The sequence below is a fragment of the Periplaneta americana genome, chromosome 6, assembly GCF_040183065.1.
Source record: "Periplaneta americana isolate PAMFEO1 chromosome 6, P.americana_PAMFEO1_priV1, whole genome shotgun sequence".
Taxonomy (NCBI): domain Eukaryota; kingdom Metazoa; phylum Arthropoda; class Insecta; order Blattodea; family Blattidae; genus Periplaneta; species Periplaneta americana.
The window spans coordinates 30314384-30334861 of record NC_091122.1 but is presented as its reverse complement, the minus strand read 5'-3'; the positions used below and the strand labels follow the sequence as shown (position 1 = coordinate 30334861).

General features: G+C 37.1%; 1 protein-coding gene across 2 annotated transcripts in view; it reads left to right on the top strand.

Moving 5' to 3' along the window:
* Window positions 1-20211, top strand: part of MED1 (Mediator complex subunit 1) — a 39484-nt gene extending 19273 nt beyond the window's left edge. For both annotated transcript variants that reach the window (XM_069827801.1, XM_069827800.1), the window contains exons 8-11: window positions 4357-4588; window positions 7419-7599; window positions 11347-11551; window positions 15778-20211. In XM_069827801.1, coding sequence (XP_069683902.1) covers window positions 4357-4588; window positions 7419-7599; window positions 11347-11551; window positions 15778-19237 — 4078 coding nt within the window. In that variant the 3' untranslated portion in view covers window positions 19238-20211. The remainder of the gene's footprint in view (window positions 1-4356; window positions 4589-7418; window positions 7600-11346; window positions 11552-15777) is intronic.
* The last annotated feature ends 267 nt before the right edge of the window (window positions 20212-20478 follow it).

Genomic DNA, 20478 nt, shown 5'->3' with positions numbered 1-20478 from the left:
CGGTAATATGTTGTTGTTTTCTAATGCCAGGCGTTTGACAATAAAGTCATTTGACTTCTTGCATTCCAATATTTTTCATTATTTTCCATTATTATGGTCAGCCACTGACAACTGGTAATATAACTGTTTTATAAATTCTAACTTTCAGATTTTTTAGTTACAAAAATAACATTTTAAAATTTGTTTCCTCTACAGTGAAATCTCTCTAACCTGGACACATATGGTTCAATAAAAAATTCTCCAACCTAATGTGGTGTCCAAGGTAGAGGGGAGTAGAAATTTTTGAGCATGCATGGAAAGGAAATTACTGTGTATAATGTAAAGGAACAACAATATTCAAACACTTTGTCATTTAGTTCGTCATAAATAGTTTTGCATTCTCTTTTTCTTTCCCCCACTTTAAATATCTATCAATCAATCAATCAATCAATCAATCAATCAATCAATCAACCAATCAATCAATCTTCTTAATGTATCCAGCTGTTTGCTGACAACATAAAGTCCAGTTTAGTCCACTGTAGTCTATTCAGTTGTTGTTTTTCACGAGAAATGAGGGGTATTTTGCCTCAGTGTAAAATTCTCCGGAGGTAAAATAGTCCCTCAATCGGATCTCCGGGTAGGGACAGCACTGAGAGATGACAAGAATCGTACTAAAGAAGTTATTTGGAACACCGCTGCAAATATGTTCCCATGCATTTACAGTAATATTGAGTTTATAGTTTGAAATGTTGGCACATAAACAAAGGATAGGGAGGTGATAAAAACAGAAGAAAGTATATAAAGATAAGAAGAAATAAATACGTTAATACAATGAAGTAGGTATTAATTGACTTACTAAAATTCTATTTAACTAATGTTAGCTTCACCAAAACATTTGAACTTGCGAATTCTAAAGGAGGCAGTAGAACAAGTGAACAGCTTCATATACTTAAGATGTACTATAAGCTTTCTTTTCAGGTGAAAGATTTACTCTAGAGTAACCATTATTTTTTTTTTTTTTATTTTAAAGCTAAATATGTATACACACATCACTAAAAAGATGAAAGAGCTCTGATAAATATTATATTTATGACTACTTGAAGATATTCTATTTTTAGCATTATTTTGCATGCGATTACTACTAACTCTCCTTAATTTGATTAGACAGTAGAGTGAAGTCACAGTATTTCTGTAAGGCTTAAATTTTAAATAATTTATTTGAAATATTTCTACCTATGTTTTCAAAGACATGTACTTAAAACTATTTCATACCATATATTTACAAGATTTATCCAATTTAAAAGTTAGTGGTACTTACTTACTTACTGGCTTTTAAGGAACCCGGAGGTTCATTGACGCCCTCACATAAGCCCTCCATTGGTCCCTATCCTGAGCAAAATTAATCCATTCTCTATCATATCCCACCTCCCTTAAATCCATTTTAATATTATCTTCCCATCTACGTCTCGGCCTCTCTAAAGGTCTTTTTCCCCTCCTGCCTCCCAACTAACACTTTATATGCATTTCTGGATTCGCCCATACGTGCTACATGCCCTGCCCATCTCAGACATCTGGATTTAATGTTCCTAATTATGTCAGGTGAAGAATACAATGCATGCAGTTCTGCATTGCGTAACTTTCTCCATTCTCCTGTAACTTCATCCCTCTTAGCCCCAAATATTTTCCTAAGCACCTTATTCTCAAACACCCTTAACCTATGTTCCTCTCTCAAAGTGAGAGTCCAAGTTTCACAACCATACAGAACAACCGGTAATATAACTGTTTTATAAATTCTAACTTTCAGATTTTTCGACAGCAGACTGGATGATAAAAGTTTCTCAGCTGAATAATAACAGGCATTTCCCATATTTTATTCTGTGTTTAATTTCCTCCTGAGTATCATTTATATTTGTTACTGTTGCTCCCAGACATTTGAACTTCTCCACCTCTTCAAAAGATAAATCTCCAAATTTTATATTTCCATTTCGTACAATATTCTGGTCACGAGACATAATCATATACTTTGTCTTTTCGGGATTTTCTTCCAAACCTATCTCTTTACTTGCTTCCAATAAAATTCTCGTGTTTTCCCTAATCGTTTGTGGATTTTCTCCTAACATATTCATATGTTAGACAAGCAGCTGATGTAACCCTTTCAATTCCAAACCCTCTCTGTTATCCTGGACCTTCCTAATGGCATACTCTAGAGCAAAGTTAAAAAGTAAAGGTGATAGTGCATCTCCTTGCTTTAGCCCACAGTGAATTGGAAACGCATCTGACAGAAACTGACCTATACGAACTCTGCTGTACGTTTCACTGAGACACATTTTAATTAATCGAACTAGTTTCTTGGGAATACCAAATTCAATAAGAATATCATATAAAACTTCTCTCTTAACCGAGTCATATGCCTTTTTTAAATCTATGATTAATTGATGCACTGTACCCTTATACTCCCATTTTTTCTCCATTATCTGTCGAATACAAAATATCTGATCAATAGTTGATCTATTACGCCTAAAACCACATTGATGATCCCCAATAATTTCATCTACATATGGAGTTAATCTTCTCAAAAGAATATTGGACAAAATTTTGTATGACGTCAACAAAAGTGATATTCCTCGAAGGTTACTACAGTTAGTCTTGTCCCCCTTCTTAAAGATAGGTACGATAATGGACTCCTTCCATTGTTCTGGTACAATTTCCTTTTCCCAAATAGCAAGTACAAGCTTATAAATTTCGTTAGATAATGCGCTTCCACCCTCTTGCATTAATTCTGCTGGAATATGATCGATATCTGGAGAAAAAAATTGTGTTAAAAATGAAGTGTCCCATACATAACTTACACCTCTCAGAAATTATATTTTTGTGATTGGAACATGTAAAGGAAAATCTTTGATCTGATAGCACATTAATGCCCACGTGCATCAACGTCGGTTAGTGTAACCATCGGTTAAAATTGTGACCTAATCCCCGATTAAGCATTTTTACGGTGGATCGACCTCAGTTACGACTTAATTAGGAAGTTAACCACAGTAATCTCTAACCGGCCAAATATGAGCGGTTAAAGGAGATAACCAGCGATTAGTAGAGCAAGTAAAGCAAAATGGCGGCCATAACCACAGATGATTATTTCGAAGATGGTTATTATTGTGCAGTACTTGAATTACTTGGATAGAGCATTAGCGTGAAGGTTCTTTAGTGGAAAGAGAGAATTCTTGCGAGCAATTAGGTGACAGAAAATTTCAGGAGGGATTTCGTTTATCAAAATCTACAAATGGATCAATTGAAATAACACAAGAACAATCATATTTCTCCTACGGATTGGCTGCTTATATTACGATTCTATGTAACTATTATTTTCTGTATTTTAAGAGGGAATACTCGAATACCAGTATCTCTTTCTCTATGTCACTGGCTGAACAAAGAGAGATTATGGATGGATCTTAGGATAATGCACAATTCCCTGGTGTAATCCAAGATCGTACACACATTCCTACCAATTTTCTGCATCCTTTTCCTTTATGGATATTCCATCTTTTTTATATAATAGGCCTACATTTAAATCTAGTAATTAAGTCTATCGATACTTCAACCTAACATTGGGATATAATCATTTTTGGATTCAATTTTCCATTTTGTACGATTTTAACCTAAAGGTACTGAAAAACAAAGAAATGGAACTCACAAATATAACAGCTCCCAAAGGCAAACAAATGCAACGCGAAAATGTAGGATACGTTCATTTCGATGTAGAACATAGTGAGCGCAGTCGTTTTTAGACATTGACTATTATCTTTGCAGCGGTATGGATGCTTTCCTTTAGTCATTTTGTAGAAACAATGTACCATCATAGACTTTACTCTGGTTAAATGAGGTGTCAGCTAGCCATGTTTTAGTAATCGGTGATTATGAATGATGCACATAAATTACATTTTAACCACGGCTACTGTTTAACCGTCGTTTCGTAATCTATGATTACTGCGTTTTTAATCAATGTTGATGCACTTCGCCATAAGTATATATTGTTAAGTAATGCTGAGCACCAAAAATGAAGTGAATATAAACCAATAAATAAACGGGAATACGTAACAGGTGTTAATTTTTTTTTGTTTTGCATTGAAATGAGATTTTGGATTCCTTACTTTGGTATAATGTAAGCAAAAGCATTCTGTTGAATTATATGTAAGTCTGTAAGTCTGTATTTATATTTGAGTTCAAGAAAATTTATGCAAAATGTCCTGTATGTAACACACAAAACAGCGGAATCCAGGAAAGTTTTAGTTCACCATATCTGGAAACAGTGAAATCAGCCAGTAAACCAACCACAAGCCATGCATTATAATAAACTAGTTTTGTTGTTTCTTTTGTTAGTTCTCCATCATATGCAAATCTGAATACAAACAATTCTGCAACACTGCCTGCCTGCTTTGTACTACGTTTGAAAAATCCAATGCCTATGTGCCTTGCCCTGGTGCGTCGAATTCAGCAAGTCACGGAGATGGAATGTGGAGACCTCTCCAGTCCACATCCCCTGTTGAGCCTAGTCACTCAGCATGCATCAGCGGGCCAGTTGGATTGTGCCAACAATCGTGGACTCTTTGTGGTACGTATGTCAGTGTTACTCATTTACTGGAAAATTGAAAACAATAACAGAATTACAGGACGAGATGTCTTTTATGTTTGTTATATTTTAAATTAATTATTGGTGAGCTTTAAATAATTAAATTATATTTATTTTCCGTGTAAGTCGTTCTAAAATTTACTTACTTACTTACAAATGGCCCTTAAGGAACCCAGAGATTCATTATTGCCCTCACATAAGCCTGCCATCGGTCCTTATTCTGAGCAAGATTAATCCAGTCTCTACCATCATGTCCCACCTCCCTCAAATCTATTATAATATTATCTCCCCCATTTATACCTTGGCCTCTCAAAGGTCTTTTCCCCTCAGGTCTTCTAACTAACATACTATATGCATTTCTACATTCACCCATATGTGCTACATGCTCTGCCCATCTCAAACATCTGAATTTAATGTTCCTAATTATGTCAGGTGAAGAATACAATGCATGCAGTTCTGCGTTATGTAACTTTCTCCATTCTCCTGTAACTTCATCTGTCTTAGCCCCAAATATTTTCCTAAGCACCTTATTCTCAAACACCCTTAACTTCTGCTCCTCTCTCAAAGCGAGAGTCCAAGTTTCACAACTGTACAGAACAACCAGTAATATAACTGTTTTGTAAATTCTAACTTTCAGTTTTTTCGAGAGTAGACTGGATGATAAAAGCTTCTCAACATAATAATAACAGGCATTTCCCAGGTTTATTCTGCGTTTAATTTTGTCTCCAGTGTCATTTATATTTGTTACTCTTGCTCCAAGATACTTGAATTTTTCCACCTTTTCAAAGAATAAAATTGGCATTTAAAATTAATGGACATTATAACTTAAGGAGATATTACACCTTTTGGTAGTACAAGTCAGTAAAATTCAAAATTTGATGGCTACGTGTCTTGAATTAATTTGATGCTGGAATTGGTATAGTAATTTTACAATAGAGGTCAAATGACTTTATTGTCAAACGCCCGGCATTAGAAAACAACAAGAAGATATTTCTAAATTAACCCCTCAGGCCAGTTTGCCGTATGCGTGTATGCAGTCTGTAGTGGTTTTACATACATATGTACACATCATGCATGATTGAACAAAACTGGCCACAGTTCGTAATCTGTTTTGAGATACAGTAGAACCCCGATTATCCATCACCCTATTAACCGATTGCTGGATTATCCGACTCAGACTATGCTTTTTTTTTTTTTTTTTTTTTTTTTTTTTTTTTTTTTTTTTTTTTTCTACAGGACACACATATAGTCCGTCTTCTTCATATGTATGAAGTACTACTGTACGTTATATTACTCGTAGTACCAGTACGTATTTTTTCTGGAATGTGTTATTACAAACCTTGACACTTACACAGTATGATCTGCTGTTAGAGTTGCCGTACTATAGAATTTCTATATAAAATATATTCCCCCAATATCAAAAGAAAACGTGTTGTGCTAAGTACCGAAAAAACAGAAATAATTGAGTGGTTCGGGGAAAGAGAAACTATGGCTCATCTCGAATCAGAGTACGAGATTGGTGTTACAACTGTGCGCGATTTAATAAAAATCAACACTGAAGTGTATAAATTATGTAAATCTACAACATGAGACCTGTATTATTCTTATGTTTCTGCTGACAGCCAGTTCAAGGAATTTCCTTGCCCCTTGAAAACCCGTCGTTGACAACCAGACTTAAATGATGAACTTTTGATTCAATATCTGGCGTGTTAAACACAAGAACACGGAGGAAATTAAGAAATACAACTATTATTCACTTAATTTACGAAAAAAAATTTACGGTACGGATTATCCAATTTTTTCGCTTAACCGTTCAGTCCACCCCCTTCATTACCACGGATAATAGAGGTTCTACTGTATTTTCGTGCAGTTGTTTCAAGTGTATTGCAGAGAAACTGGTTTCTACTGCCATATGATTGATTGTATTATGTTTAACCATTTCGAAAATAGAAATAAAAGAGTGACGTCATGTAAATTTCATTCTACTAGGGCATTTAAATACCACTTTAGCAATTAGTGTCAGGACTTTTAAATACCAAGTTGAAAGGTTAGTAAACAATTTTTAGTCAAACAATGTTTATTGTTTATATATTGGAGGATACAATTTGTGCAGGGAAAACTGGTTTTGCTGATATCTTCTACAATTTTGAATATTTGTTAATGATTTTTTCTCAGTTTCATTCATAATGAGAGTGTTAATAAATCCTGCCATTATCAATTGAATATATAAATTAATATATTTTGCGTTTTATTTTGCCATGAATTGTAAAATTTACCGAGTTTTACATAAAGAACTATAAATGAAAAAAAAAAAACTTGAAATGATGAAACAGTGCTAAAGGCAGGGTTTGTTCTCCAGTATGAAATACACTTGCATGGAAAATTTCTTGAATTTATATATAAAAAAAGTGGAAGTTATGAGGAAAATGGATTTGGAAAATTTGTGTCTATTCAGTGCCTACCCATTTCACTTGCGTGGTTTGTATTATTTGGAAAATCTAAGTTATGGGAAATGAGACAAACTTACTGAAGATGAAAAGTTTTGTCCATATTTAAATGGCCAAGTCAATTGACACAATCTCACATTTTAGGTCACAACTCGAAATATATTAGAGGTATTTAAACATTCTTTTTTACCATACTATTGAGAAAAGTAAAAAATAAATAAATAAAAAATTAAAAAAAAAAAGCATTTTTTTTTTCTGCTTCCAAAGATATATATGACCCCTTAATGCGTTATGATTCCACAGGTTCCTTTCTAATTCCATGTGTTCAGGGCTTGTGACATTATGTTTTGTTATTGTACTTGCAGACATTGCCGGACCAACAACATTGCTACTTCATGACAGAAAGTAAGAATCTCGAGGGCATCTTGGTCTCGAACATCCCTTTCACTCATCCAGCTCATGTGCCACAGATCCTCGTCTTTTTAAGACAGCAGGCTCTTTTTAATGTTCTTGTCTCCAGCTGCATAAGACCAGCCAGCAAACATGGTATGTTTTGTGAGCATAAGCAATGGTTAGGTTATTCCTACTGTTGTTATTTAAAATCTACTCTTTCGTAATGGAAATAATGTATTGAACTGTGAACTTTATTTCTTCCTATTGCTGGATTGAGATAACCCAACTTTCACTAACGGAATTTTGTCAATAATGTTTATGAAAAACTTCATCCTAGGTTAAGTCCCAGTATCTAAATGTCTTATTGGGATTTACTAATGCCAGATTAGGTTTAAATCAGGATTAATTGTTGTTCTTGTTTCAAAAGTAGAGTGTGCGGGCTATTAAAAAAAAATACATTTTTTTAAGGCTGCTCGTATACACTTGCTAAGAACGATTAGCATGTAAGGTGCTGAATTATGTTTGTGATGTGATGTATGATTAATCTGTAGGTTTCTATTGTAACTCTTGGTTAACTGACCTAATTTTTTTTTCTAAGTTTTACTGACTCGGTACATTTTGGACCCATTATTATTTTTTAAGGCAAATTTAATGCATTTTTTTCATTTATTCATTTTTTTTTTTTTTTTTCAAGTTTTATTTGAAGACAACAATGTCATTTGAACTCTTTTTACACTTGACACACTAATTATGTATTTAATTTCAATCATATTCATTTTTTCTTCAAAAACCAAATTTTATTTGAAAACGATAAAGCTATTTTGAACAGTTCTTGCACATTACACAGATGAGTTTTTCTTTGTGATCCTAGCAAACCCATTCATATTTCATTACATTAATTACATTTCAAGTCTATTTCCTAGTTGGAACAGTAACAAAATATTTTTAAATAATAAATAGAAAGTGTATATGTGAAAAAGAAGTTACTATATGTACATGTGTGTGTGTGTGTGTGTGTGTATATATACACGAGGCGCATCCAGAAAGTAAATTTCCCGATTTTTCCCCTTGAAATTAAACGTAATTAGCCGTGTCAATTGCACATGCGTAACAGATCTATGACATATCAATCATATGCCAGCTGGACAGGTCCCGCCTGGTGCCAGTAGCATGGTAGCAGTCGTCCGAAATGAAAGCTCTTATTCCTTCTCCCGCTGCCTGCGAGGTTCAGTTGGTGATAAAGTTCTTTAATGCACAAAGCATTGCGCCAATTGAACTTCATTGGCAGCTCTGTCAGGTCTATGGGCCGAACATCATGAGTAAGCAGATGGTGCGTCTCTGGTGTAGGCAGTTTTCCGAAGGTCGTCAAAGTGTCCATGATGAAGAGTGCAGTGGGCGACCATCCCTCATCAATGATGATCGTGTTGAGCTGGTGCGGCAGTGCATCATGGAGAACCGTCACTTCATGATTATGGAGCTGAGCAGGCATTTTCCGCAGATATCGCGATCCTTGTTGCATGAGATTCTCACTAAGCACCTGCTGTTCAAAAAAGTGTGTGCCAGGTGGGTGCCGAAAAACCTGACACCCGAACACAAAATGCAACGTTTAGGAGCAGCACTGACATTTCTGCAACTGTATCACGATGACGGCGACGAGTTCCTCGACAGGATCGTCATGGGTGATGAGACTTGGATTTCGCACTTCACCCCGGAAACCAAGCAGCAGTCAATGCATTGGCGGCATAGTGGATCTCTGGTCAGGACGAAATTCAAACAGATGCTGTCGGTACGGAAAGTGATGTGCACGGTGTTCTGGGACAGGAAGGGCATTCTGCTCATTGACTTCCTTCCAAGAGGTGAAACAGTGAATGCTGACTGTTACTGTGAAACACTGCGAAAATTGCGACGTGCCATTCAAAACAAGAGGCGTGGAATGCTTACTGCAGGTGTTATGCTCCTCCATGACAATGCTCGTCCACATACGGCTCGGCGCAAAGCAGCTGTTTTGACGGAATTTGGCTGGGAGTTGTTTCGTCATCCACCCTACAGTCCTGATCTTGCTCCCAGCGATTTTCGCGTTTTCTTGCACCTCAAGAAATTCCTGTCCTCCGGTGAGCGTTTTGGCAACGACAAAGAGCTGAAGACGTCTGTCACACGCTGGTTCCATTCACAAGTGGCAGAGTTCTACGACAGAGGGATACAAAAGTTGGTCCCACGATACGATATTTATATATATACACACACACACACACACACACACATACACACACACACACTCACTCAGAAGAGCTTAGAGAACAAATACATGATTTGTCAAAATTTTATTTTCACAGCATCAATAAATATATAAATAAAGTTAGATGGCCTGGGTACATATTGTACCCATTTAGTAAACGAAGGGTTTTAAGATTGCTGTTTCGGAATCTGTAGGGATACATTTTTTTTAACATTGAAAGTGTGTTCACTGCTTTGGAGTAGTGGGCAGTGTGTCTGATTGTGAAACTAGATCGAATCCTAGTTGAGACAAATTGCCTGGTTCAGGTTTTTCCGGGGTTTTCCCTCAACTTACGAGAGCAAATGCTGGGTAACTTTCAGCGTGAGTCTCTGGGTACACCTTCATGTTCATCCATCCTGCCTACTTCCATACTCATGTCATCCTATCGTATGAGGTGAACAGAATCCAATCTAGTGGGTGCCCCAACCTCAGAACAGGATTCTTCATCATAATTGCCAACATGTAGACAGAAGTACATGTCAATATGCGTGACATTAGTATATACCAGGTATTTCAGACCATCTGTATATCAGCCTTTTTTCTCGAAAACTATGTGATACTGGTTGTTCATAAAAAAAATATTGATAACCAAAACCTATGTAAAGAATCGATTGGTGGTAGTACCATTTCCCGTAACAAACCGGAAGTAGTGCTACCTGTGGTCAACTTCGAAATTTCAAATGATAACATGAGTCATTGAAGGTACCATTGAAAACTACTTTTAAAAAGAAACAACTTTTACTGAAACTCTTTTTCTCTAACTTTTATTGTTTATTCACAAAGCAATAAAAATAGTATCTTCTGAGAAATGCGGTATGTTGTTTATGTACGTACTCTCTTCATAATAAGTGTTCAAAATGTACGCCACCCTGTGCTAAACAATGTTCTGATCACCTCCTAACATCCGTGATTGCACTTCAGCACAGCTGAGAGACCCACAGGCTTCTCTAATTCTTTGTTTCATGTCTTCTCTAGTTGTTGGATGCACCTGGATGTATGTTTGTGTGTGTGTGTGTGTGTGTGTGTGTGTGGAATCGAATTGTGGCATGTTCTGAGGACATACGCAATACTCCTGGAGTTTGGGATCGTGTTCGCAGGTCAATGAGACATCGATGTGAGGTCTGTATTCAAGCAGGAGGTGGACATTTTGAACATCTTATGTAATGACAACGACCTGCGGAAAGAAAAACGTTCCGGTGAATTTCAATGTTGTGAAGGTCATAACTCGGAAATGAAGCATTTCCGGACACATGTTGTAATGAACTATTTTGATTGTCTACATGTGGGAAATACATACCTGAAATTATGCCCCGTATTTTTTAAACACCTTGTATGTCTATTCCATGTCCATGTTAGAAGTCGGGCTACATGGTATGTTGGATCAATAGATCTAGAAAATAATAACTGTTAACTGCTTAGTAATTCAGCACCTACGAATGAATGATCAGCTTCTTTGGAAATGGTTAAATTCTGAATGTAGGGAGTATGTTAAAGGCTGGTTGTTTCGTCCAAAATTAATTATTTCGAGTGTTTGATTTAGCTACCTGGAGAGTGTGATTATGTTCTGCTTTGTCATGGCAATATCTTTCTATTTCATTTGAATTGTTTCTGTTTTATGTTTATAGCGGATCTGGAGAGTGTGATAATGTTTGAAGTGACTGCTTTGTCATGGCAACATCTCTCTATTTCGTTTGAACATCCCCTGGAAGAGACCATGACGACAGCAGAACTGGATCTAACTGATATTGGAAGCATCAAGTGTAAGGTGTATGGAGCCAGCAATGGAGAGAATGGATGCACACCTGAGCATGCCAGCAAAGTATTGCAGAGGTAGTGTAACTTTATTTACTGTCGTTACGGATTTCCATAATTGTATTTATTGGATACAGTATGGGAGAACTAAAGAACTTATGTATTCAGTTAAACATTTCCTATGTTTTTATTAGGGTAATTTTGAACATTTGCACATTAATGAAATACATTCGTAAGTACTTCAGTTCAGTTATATTTTTAAAGATTAATTACACAGGCCTGCAAAATTAAGGATCATAAAAACTTTTCTAAAAATTTATGCTACATTTATGGTTTCTTGGGGTGCTGAATCCAAAACTGAGCTCAGATTTTCTCTATCACGTAGCGTTTTTCCGTAACATGCATTGGCACTTTATAGCAATGTGAAGGTAGCGTTATTGAATTTAATATGGAAAAGTGATTAAGAGAAACATGTCCTATGGCAAATATTAAAGGTATATTTTACAAAAATTATTAGATTATCCATAATTAACAACTCACATTTATTCATATCTTTAATATAATCTTTTTCTCTTCATGATAAAGTTGTGTTTGTTGCTTTTTCGCTTGTGTAAGGTTCAAGAGATGTTCTTTGTGGCCAGTGTTTTTGTTCTCAATTACTGCTTCTTGCTCTGCTGTCCCATTCACGGAGGAAGTATGGAAACTTAGTTCAGTAGAATCCCTCTTAACCAGCACTAAAGAGACCAGGCTAGTTCCGTATATGAGATTTTGCCGGATAATTGAATAAATACCGTTATATACAAAAAAAAAGTTATTTCATGATGCCACATGTTGAAACTGCATCCGTGTGAAGCTTATTTCTCTATCACTTGCTCATAACTGAATAACTGTGTGGATTTTCCTTGTTAAAACACGCCACACTATACTACTGTTAGGTTCGAATATTCACTGAAAATGGAAGTTTGTGCGAACTTCTAATGTGGCAACACTGACAGTCCGAACATAACTAAATAAACATAAAAATTGTGTGGACTTTCTTTATTAAAACACATCACACAACACAAATAATACACTAATTTTAAGTTCGAATATTCACTGAAAACGAAAGTTCGTACGAACTTCCTAATGTGGTAAAACTGACGGCTGAGACTGTGGCAGTGTGGCAGATTTAAAAATTTTTTTTGGGTCCAGCCAAAAGTGCCGTTGTGTTGGTATTGCTGGTTATTTGGGTGCCGGTTATGAGGGATTTTACTGTATACCCAGCCTGCTGACCAAGAAGAATGCACAACTCTCTCCGATCTCCACAGATCATCCAGTTATGATCTTTGTATCTTATCTTTGTAAGAATCAGTACAAGATTATCATAAGTTTCTTTAAGGCGAGCTGAATGACCAACAGGTAACGAAGCATACTTGTTACCATTGTGCAAAAGCACTGATCACTGCCTTCATACTTCTTTTGAAGGAATCGATAAAAGTCTCCACTCATCCACTTCATACTGAATATTAAACTTTAGTATCAAACCAGAAATGTCACTGCGGTATACTAAGGCATCCTCTTATGAAAAGTAGGGCGTAAATTACTCTTCTCCATTTCTGTGCCAGGGCAATGAAGATATGTTCCTGGTGTCAGCAAATTAATTTTTTTTAATCTGGAGCGTAAGAGCTCAACTTTTTCTTTGGGTAATCCCAAATCTCTTATTGGATGACTGAATTCTGATCCTCATTAACAAGTTAGTGCAAAATTTTACATTAGAGCCCTGAATTATGTATACAGCATAGTCGCTATTATATTAATAACATAAAATATAATTTTGTGTAAAAATGGTGCTTGATGTGCCATTTTTGATGTCATTTCTGGCTTCACCACACAAAAATACATAAAGGAGAGCTAAAATTTTTTACGAAGTTTTTTCATCGCAGGCCTGTGTTATGCCATTGTTTATAATTCAGAATTGACAAATGAACCCACTTTAAAATTCTAATATAAATATTGTTGTGCGTACTTGTAATTTGAACTATAATTGTCATATTAAGGATTCAGAACTTTTTTCTGTGTTTGGAGTGATACACACTACAGTAGTTAAAAATCATTGCTTGTGAAATCAGGAAATATACAAATTTACACTATGTTTTGGACCAAATGTTTGCTATGTTTCAGAGCTACCTACTAGGTCCATTATGAAAAACATATGAACAATTCAAATATGTCACATGTAGTATAAAATGTTTGCAATATTTCTGAGCTGGTGTATGACACCACAAACTCAAAGCATGTAAAGTTGCATTGAAAACAAAATGGATGTAAAGAAAGATCGTGCATTTGTTATTGTACAGTATCTATATATATAATTTGAACTGGTAATGGAAATTACGGGAAAACGGCTGAACGGATTTTAATAACTCACCCCTCATTTTGAAGCTTGTAACCTGAAGTTTTTCAGAAAAATAGTAACTTTCAGTGAAGCGTTAGTTTTCCTACATAATTTTCCTATTTTCCAAAATCCATCTTTCGTCAGTTTTAAGAACTAATTGGATTTCAATATAAAACAAAACAGCACTGCAATAAACAATAAGATATTACATGAAGGCCATGACCTGCAGGATTGCTGACATATTTAGAGCTCAAATTCAATTGGTTATTAAAAACTTCAAGAATTACTAAAAATAATTTACAAGTTTGATTCTGCGGTGTGAAATTATCTGAATAGAGTTGTGGTGTATTTGATATTAAAATCTACAAAATTTGAGGTGGTTTGATGACATTATTACCATTAGAAATGAAATATTATTATAGTTAATGCCATGATGTAACTGCTTTTCATTAATATTATACATATTAATGCTATATTGATGATATGAAAGTGAAACTTTTTGGGGTTATAGAATAGAGAATATCTTAAATTAGTTCTTCATTTCTATAATTTACTGAGTGAAGGCTATATAGTATATAACTACAAAACTTACGTAAGATAATAATATTGTTATTAAAAATCAAATATTTTTATAGTTATTAGTCAAGTGAGGTTGGGTCGTTTTTATATATTTAATGGCGGTGTGGTGTAGATATTTATATGCGTCATTCTCTTCAGTAGTGGCTCGAGAGAGCGCAAAAATTAGAGTTCCTGAGGAAAGAGCAAAAGGTATTACTTACAGATAAAATAATAAGCCTACAAAATTATGTAGTCTCCCGATCATTTCAGCAAGATATCTTAGCAGGATAAAATGATTTTACCCTCTACATTTCAAGCTTTACATGCAGCAGCTATACCAGGATGCTATGTTATTGTTCGAAAGCATAGCAAACCTGACATTTTTTTAAGTTTCACCTACAATCCACAATGACCTGAAATAGTTATTGCTTTACTCCCACATGAAAAACCCACTGATCGTCCTGACCTTGTTACTTGCGTTTTCGCGTTGGAGCTCAAAACTTGAAGGTGATAAGGTTCAAGAGAAAGTATTTGCCATAAAAAAAACCATTCAGAGGGAATATGTTTCATTATTACGGAAGGAATTAACTTTCAAAATGTCTGGTATTCTTTATTGAAAATAAATCTTAAACATTTTTATTTGAACGTCTAATGAACTTAGTTTGCAACATTTGCTGCACAAGCCACTAGTTTAATTTATTGTTCTAAACAATGTTTCTTATTTATATACCTGGCTTATTATTGTTATACAGTATAAATGAAATAGTTTAGATTACTCATATGGTTCATTCACTTTGGATAAATTCATTTAATTTAATTTAATGAGAATTTAATGTTGGCACACTCAAATTGTATAGTTTTTCTATATGATACAATGAGAGAGGAATTCGTAGAGCTGACTTGGAGCAATAACTATTACTCCATGGAGCTTGCATCTGTTCTTCCATCTAGCAGTCGTTCAAAAGTTCATTTTCGACAGTGGAGATCCTGGTGACTGTTCTCTTTCATATGTTGCCATTTATGGGAATGGCCAGTGAGATTTATATGTGATTAGGACTAAAACGTAAAGATTTATAGTTCCCACTTACTTCTTCTTCATAATTTAAAATATTAAATTTCATATTTTTACTCGCTATAGTAATGAATAGATGGTAAACTTTGCTGGAGCACTCTTAAGGTTTTTTTACATGGTGTAAATCAATTTTCATGCTTATTCGTCTTCTGGAAGAAGCCTGGCTAAGGATTTCTATCATCCTTAAAAATCTATCATTATCGATCGGTCTGAACCCTCAAATCTTGTATTCAGTGGCAAGTATAATAACCACTGGACTACCAACGACTTAACATTTATCTTATTGAATGTTTGTTACAGGTGCTGGTCAATACCAGTGACAATGAGGGCGCTGATTCGTTCTTGGCAGAGTCAGACTCTTCGTTCAAATGGTCTTACAACTGGTGGCAACCTCAGTCTTCCTCCAGGGAGTGATCCTGGACGTGGTCATGGTGGTTCAAATGGAAGCCACTCTATGCCACCGGATTTTGATGTGAGCCGAGTTAAAACTGAGCCTGACGGTGGCAGTTTATCTCACAATCAATCACTGGGCGGCTCTGGTAGTCGTCAGGGGTTTGGTCCTGATATGTCAGAATCGAGTGTCGGCTTCCAGAGTCCAGGAAATCCGTCTGACAATTCTGTGTCAAACCCTTTTCAGTTCAGTGCTCTTCTGTCTCAGGGATCAGGTGGGAAGGGGCCCGTGTTGTTAAACATGCTTGGGGAACAGACAACAACCTCCAAAAAACAAAGGAAACGAAGTAACAAAGATGGAATGTGGCGAAGAAGCCCCAAACGGAAACAGAGTGAAGAGTGTGAGATCGTTCTGGAGAGTTCGAGCAGCGATTCAACTCCTCTGGGCACCCCTACTTCGAGGGATGCTCCAATGGAAACTAACATTGACTGCGAAGAGGAGAAGCCAAGTTCAGATTTTGGTGAGGAAGAAATTATGCCAATTGATGAGGTCGAAGAGATGGTTGTTAGAAAACCAAAGAAAGAGAAGAAAACTTCCCCACCAACAATCATTCTAGATTTGGCTGAAAGTAAAAATCTTGTGGCGCCATCAGTGAGCATCACTCCTATCACGTCATCCAGCTCTACTTTTAATTCTGTCTTGGGACTGGAGCGGAGGCCGGGTATTGAGATAATTCCCATAGGCTCAACACCAGCCACATCTCTTCCTACCTCTATTACAATTACTCCAATTTCATCCAAAGCAGTTTCAGCAGAAGACCGTAACAACAGAGATAGGAAGAGCGGAAAAAGTCGAACAGAGGATAAAGCAAGACCTGAAAAGAAGCGCAATAAGCGGAAACGAGAAGACAGTCCGAGTGGGAGCAGCAGTTCAGGTGTTGCAATGGGTCCTCCAGACAAACTTCCCCCCAAGCAAGACCCTTTATCTAAGCCAGTGTCAGTGAGCATAAAGCCAACTGAGTTGCCGCCTTTGTCATCTGTACGTCCGTCATCACCTGCAGGTGCTCTTCGAAAAATTACTTCTTCCCCAACTCATATGAGTCCTTCAGTCACGAAGTCCAGTTCCAGCAAGCCTTCGTCCTCGCACCAAAGTCCAAAACACTCCCCGGGCTACACCACAAGCAGCCCTAAGCACCACGGCACCTCTTCTCCAAAACACCAGTCATCTGGAGGCTCTGGGAAGCCAAGCATGTCTGCCCTGAAATCTGCAGCAAACTCTCCATCAACAACAGGGAAGAGTGGGTCGGGTGATGCGAGCAAAACAAAATCCTCATCGAACAAGGACAAGGACCGTAAAACATCCAGTTCGTTCAGTGGGAGCAGCTCAAGTTCGGGGTCTGGGCAAGGCTCGAGCCCAAAACTGAAATCATCTAGCGTTAAGTTGAAACAGTTAGATCTGTCAAGTGGAAGTAGTGAAGGTGGTGTGGGTTCCCAGAGTGGAGGTGGTACGCCTCCGTCAAGCAACACAGATGGCAGCAAGTCCTCCACAGCACCACAAGTGCGCAACAGGAAAGGTTCTCTTTCAGCTGTGATAGATAAACTTAAGTCAGCCCAGCACCAGGGACCAGAACCAGGTGAAGTAGTTAAAGAGAGGGGCAGTAGTGCTAATACTAGTAGTAAAACACCTGGAGATGCGTCTGCTAGCACTGTTAGTGGTAATAGTAGCAAGAATCCTGGTGAGTATATGGTAAAATCTAGTTCGGAAGGCATAAAGATCACGATTAATAAAACTAGAAAGGAACCTAAAAGTGTTGTGAAAGCATCATCATCTGGCACTGGTTCAGGCTCACCAAAGACACATACCGGACTGAAACCAGGTGTGAACAGTGGACCAGCATCCAAGAAACCACATCAAATGCTGCAGCAGAAGTCTACGAGTGGAAGTAGCGTTTCTAGCTCTAGTTCAAGCAGCAATAAAGCAAGCAGCAGCAACCCTTCTTCCAAGACCCAATCTACAACAAAATCCTCCAGTTCACCAGTCAGTATGCTCTCCAAGTCCCTCTCCAAATCCACCGGTTCACCTAAAATGAGTAGTTTAGCCGATTCTAACAGGAGGGATAATAAACCAAGGCCTCCAAAAAGCAGTAGTGATCGTGAAAAGTCGGTTTTTTCTAAAGGTCCTGAGAGGAAATCCAGTCCCAGTGGTTCCAGAGATGAAATAGAGGGCGAAAGACCTTTAAAGCTTGTTCAGGCTCATCAAAAAATGGAACCAACATTACCACCTCAGCTTATGGTCGAAGGTTTGATAAAAACGTTAGATACAAAATTTCAGATACCTAAACTATCTGCACGAAGTAGTAATCTGAATGAAGGTGATTCAAAAAAGCAGTCTTCCGACAAAACTGTTCTCGGTAGTTCAGAGTCCAGTAATCGAATGGATTCCAGTGCAAAACCTATAGATCTGGTAGGGAAGGGAGACAGCTCTAATACTTCGTCAAAATTTCCGTCTATGTCAAAAACCTCCGATGACATAAAAGGTTCTAAGATTTCGTCAATAGCATCTGTCACACCACCATTAACAATATCAGCTCCCATATTGAAACCGCCGCCAATCACAACTTTTCCTTCAATTAGCTCAAAATTACAGGATATAAATATAGACACTGGTCCTCAAACTTCTGCAACCGCATCTGCCCCGGTAGTTCCTGGTCTTGCTGCCAGCAGTTCAGAATCTACTTCAGGGGAGGCAGATGTGTCGCGGTTAAAGCCAGAATTGTCCCGTAGTGGACAGTCATCGGGAAATAGTTCAAAAGAGGAGATGCCATCTCAAGCAATTGGTAAACTCGAAAACCCTTCAAAATCTTTTTCTAGTAATAGCAATAATGACCCTTCTCCCCTATCTTCGTTAAATTCTAGTAAGTCTCTAGATTCTTCTCAAACAAAATTTTCTTCATCTTCCTCTCAAAAACAAGTAGATGAGTCCAAGAAACTTGCGATCTTAGGTGATATGCCAAATAAGTCCTTAAACAAGATGGCTCCCGCACCTACTACCTCACAAGAAGCGGCTGAAATCCTTCTAGATATGTCGTCATCATCTCTTCCAAACAAACCACTTTCTTCAGAACCGCCACCTGGGAAATTAGCTACTGTGCCTGAGCGTGCAGTGGCGGTATCGGCCCCAAGTCGCAGAAACACGCCCCCACCTCCGTTACCCCCACCACAGCCTTCTGTGCAGGTACATATCGTTCAGTCGCCTGCCGCCACCCCCACCACAGCCTCGCCCATGGTTATTACTTCACCACCTTCTGCATCGCCTTGCAGTATAGATGATGATCTAATGGACGAAGCTCTAGTTGGAATGGGAAAGTAAGATACGTGTAAAAATACTTGTGCTTATGTAAAGACTGGTTTCAAAGTTTTATTTTATGAATGTATGTGTATATTGTGTTCCATAACTTGTTTTTTGAGCCAAACGAAGTGGCATCTGCAATATTTTAGAAGTCAAGGCTATATATATACGTATATATATATATATAAATCATATTTAAAGTGGTTTCCAGAATGATGCTGTGATCAAATATGGAGATGTTATTTTCATATTTCATAGACTGAAGGTTGGCCTTCTTTCAAAGACACGGTTTATGGCATCAGGGTGATAGATATTGCCTATGGACTGTTTTTTTATTTATATAGGAAACTCGAAACTCTGAATACATCAGGGCGATGGAGTGTGAATTATGTAGAAAAAAAACTGCCATGAAATTTCTTCATATTGTGAAGAAATTTAAAACTTATAAACTTGCCGTGTTTGCTCATAAAATGACCAAAGTGTTACAAAGTTTCAATCATGTATGGTGAGGCCAGTTAAGTAACTATGTATATATGTTGATATTTATATTTTCATATGTATTATTTTAATTAATGCAGGGGTCCTTAACCAGGTGTCCGTATGGTATGGTCTGGAGGTCATGGAATACTAAATATCTACCAGAAGTAACCAACACAAGAAACTATGCAAATGTTTAAATAAACTGACTGAATACTTATTGTTGTAGTTCTTCACATAACGCATCTTTTAGTAAAGCAAGGACTATATATATAATACTGAGAGATCTTGAAAAAAGATTTTAAAAGGAAGTTACTAAAGCTCTCTCAAGGAAAGAACCAACTTCTGACAGCTCCATAACGTCTATTTTCGAACTCCCTTCTTCATTTGAATTCGTCTCTCCCCTTTCCGGTACTGCAAGACAAGTGAAGACAGCATCGCACATAGATTTTTAGTTCATTTGTCATTGTATTGTAAACACTTCTGTACTTGTAAATCTAGTCTTTCAGGTGAAGCTCCCTGTAAAGCAGATTTGAATAATTTCAAGGGAAAAATTGTTCCGGGGCCGGGTATCGATCCTGGGACCTCTGGTTGAATGTACCAGTGCTTTTACCAACTGAGCTACCTGGGAACTCCACCCGACACCGTCTCAACTTTTCCCTTTATATCCACACAACTCGCATGGGCTGACGAAACGCCAGAGACCCACATCGAGTGCACACAATCTCTGTGTGACTTGGAATTGTGGTTTTCTGTTAACATACACATTGTCACACAGAGATTGT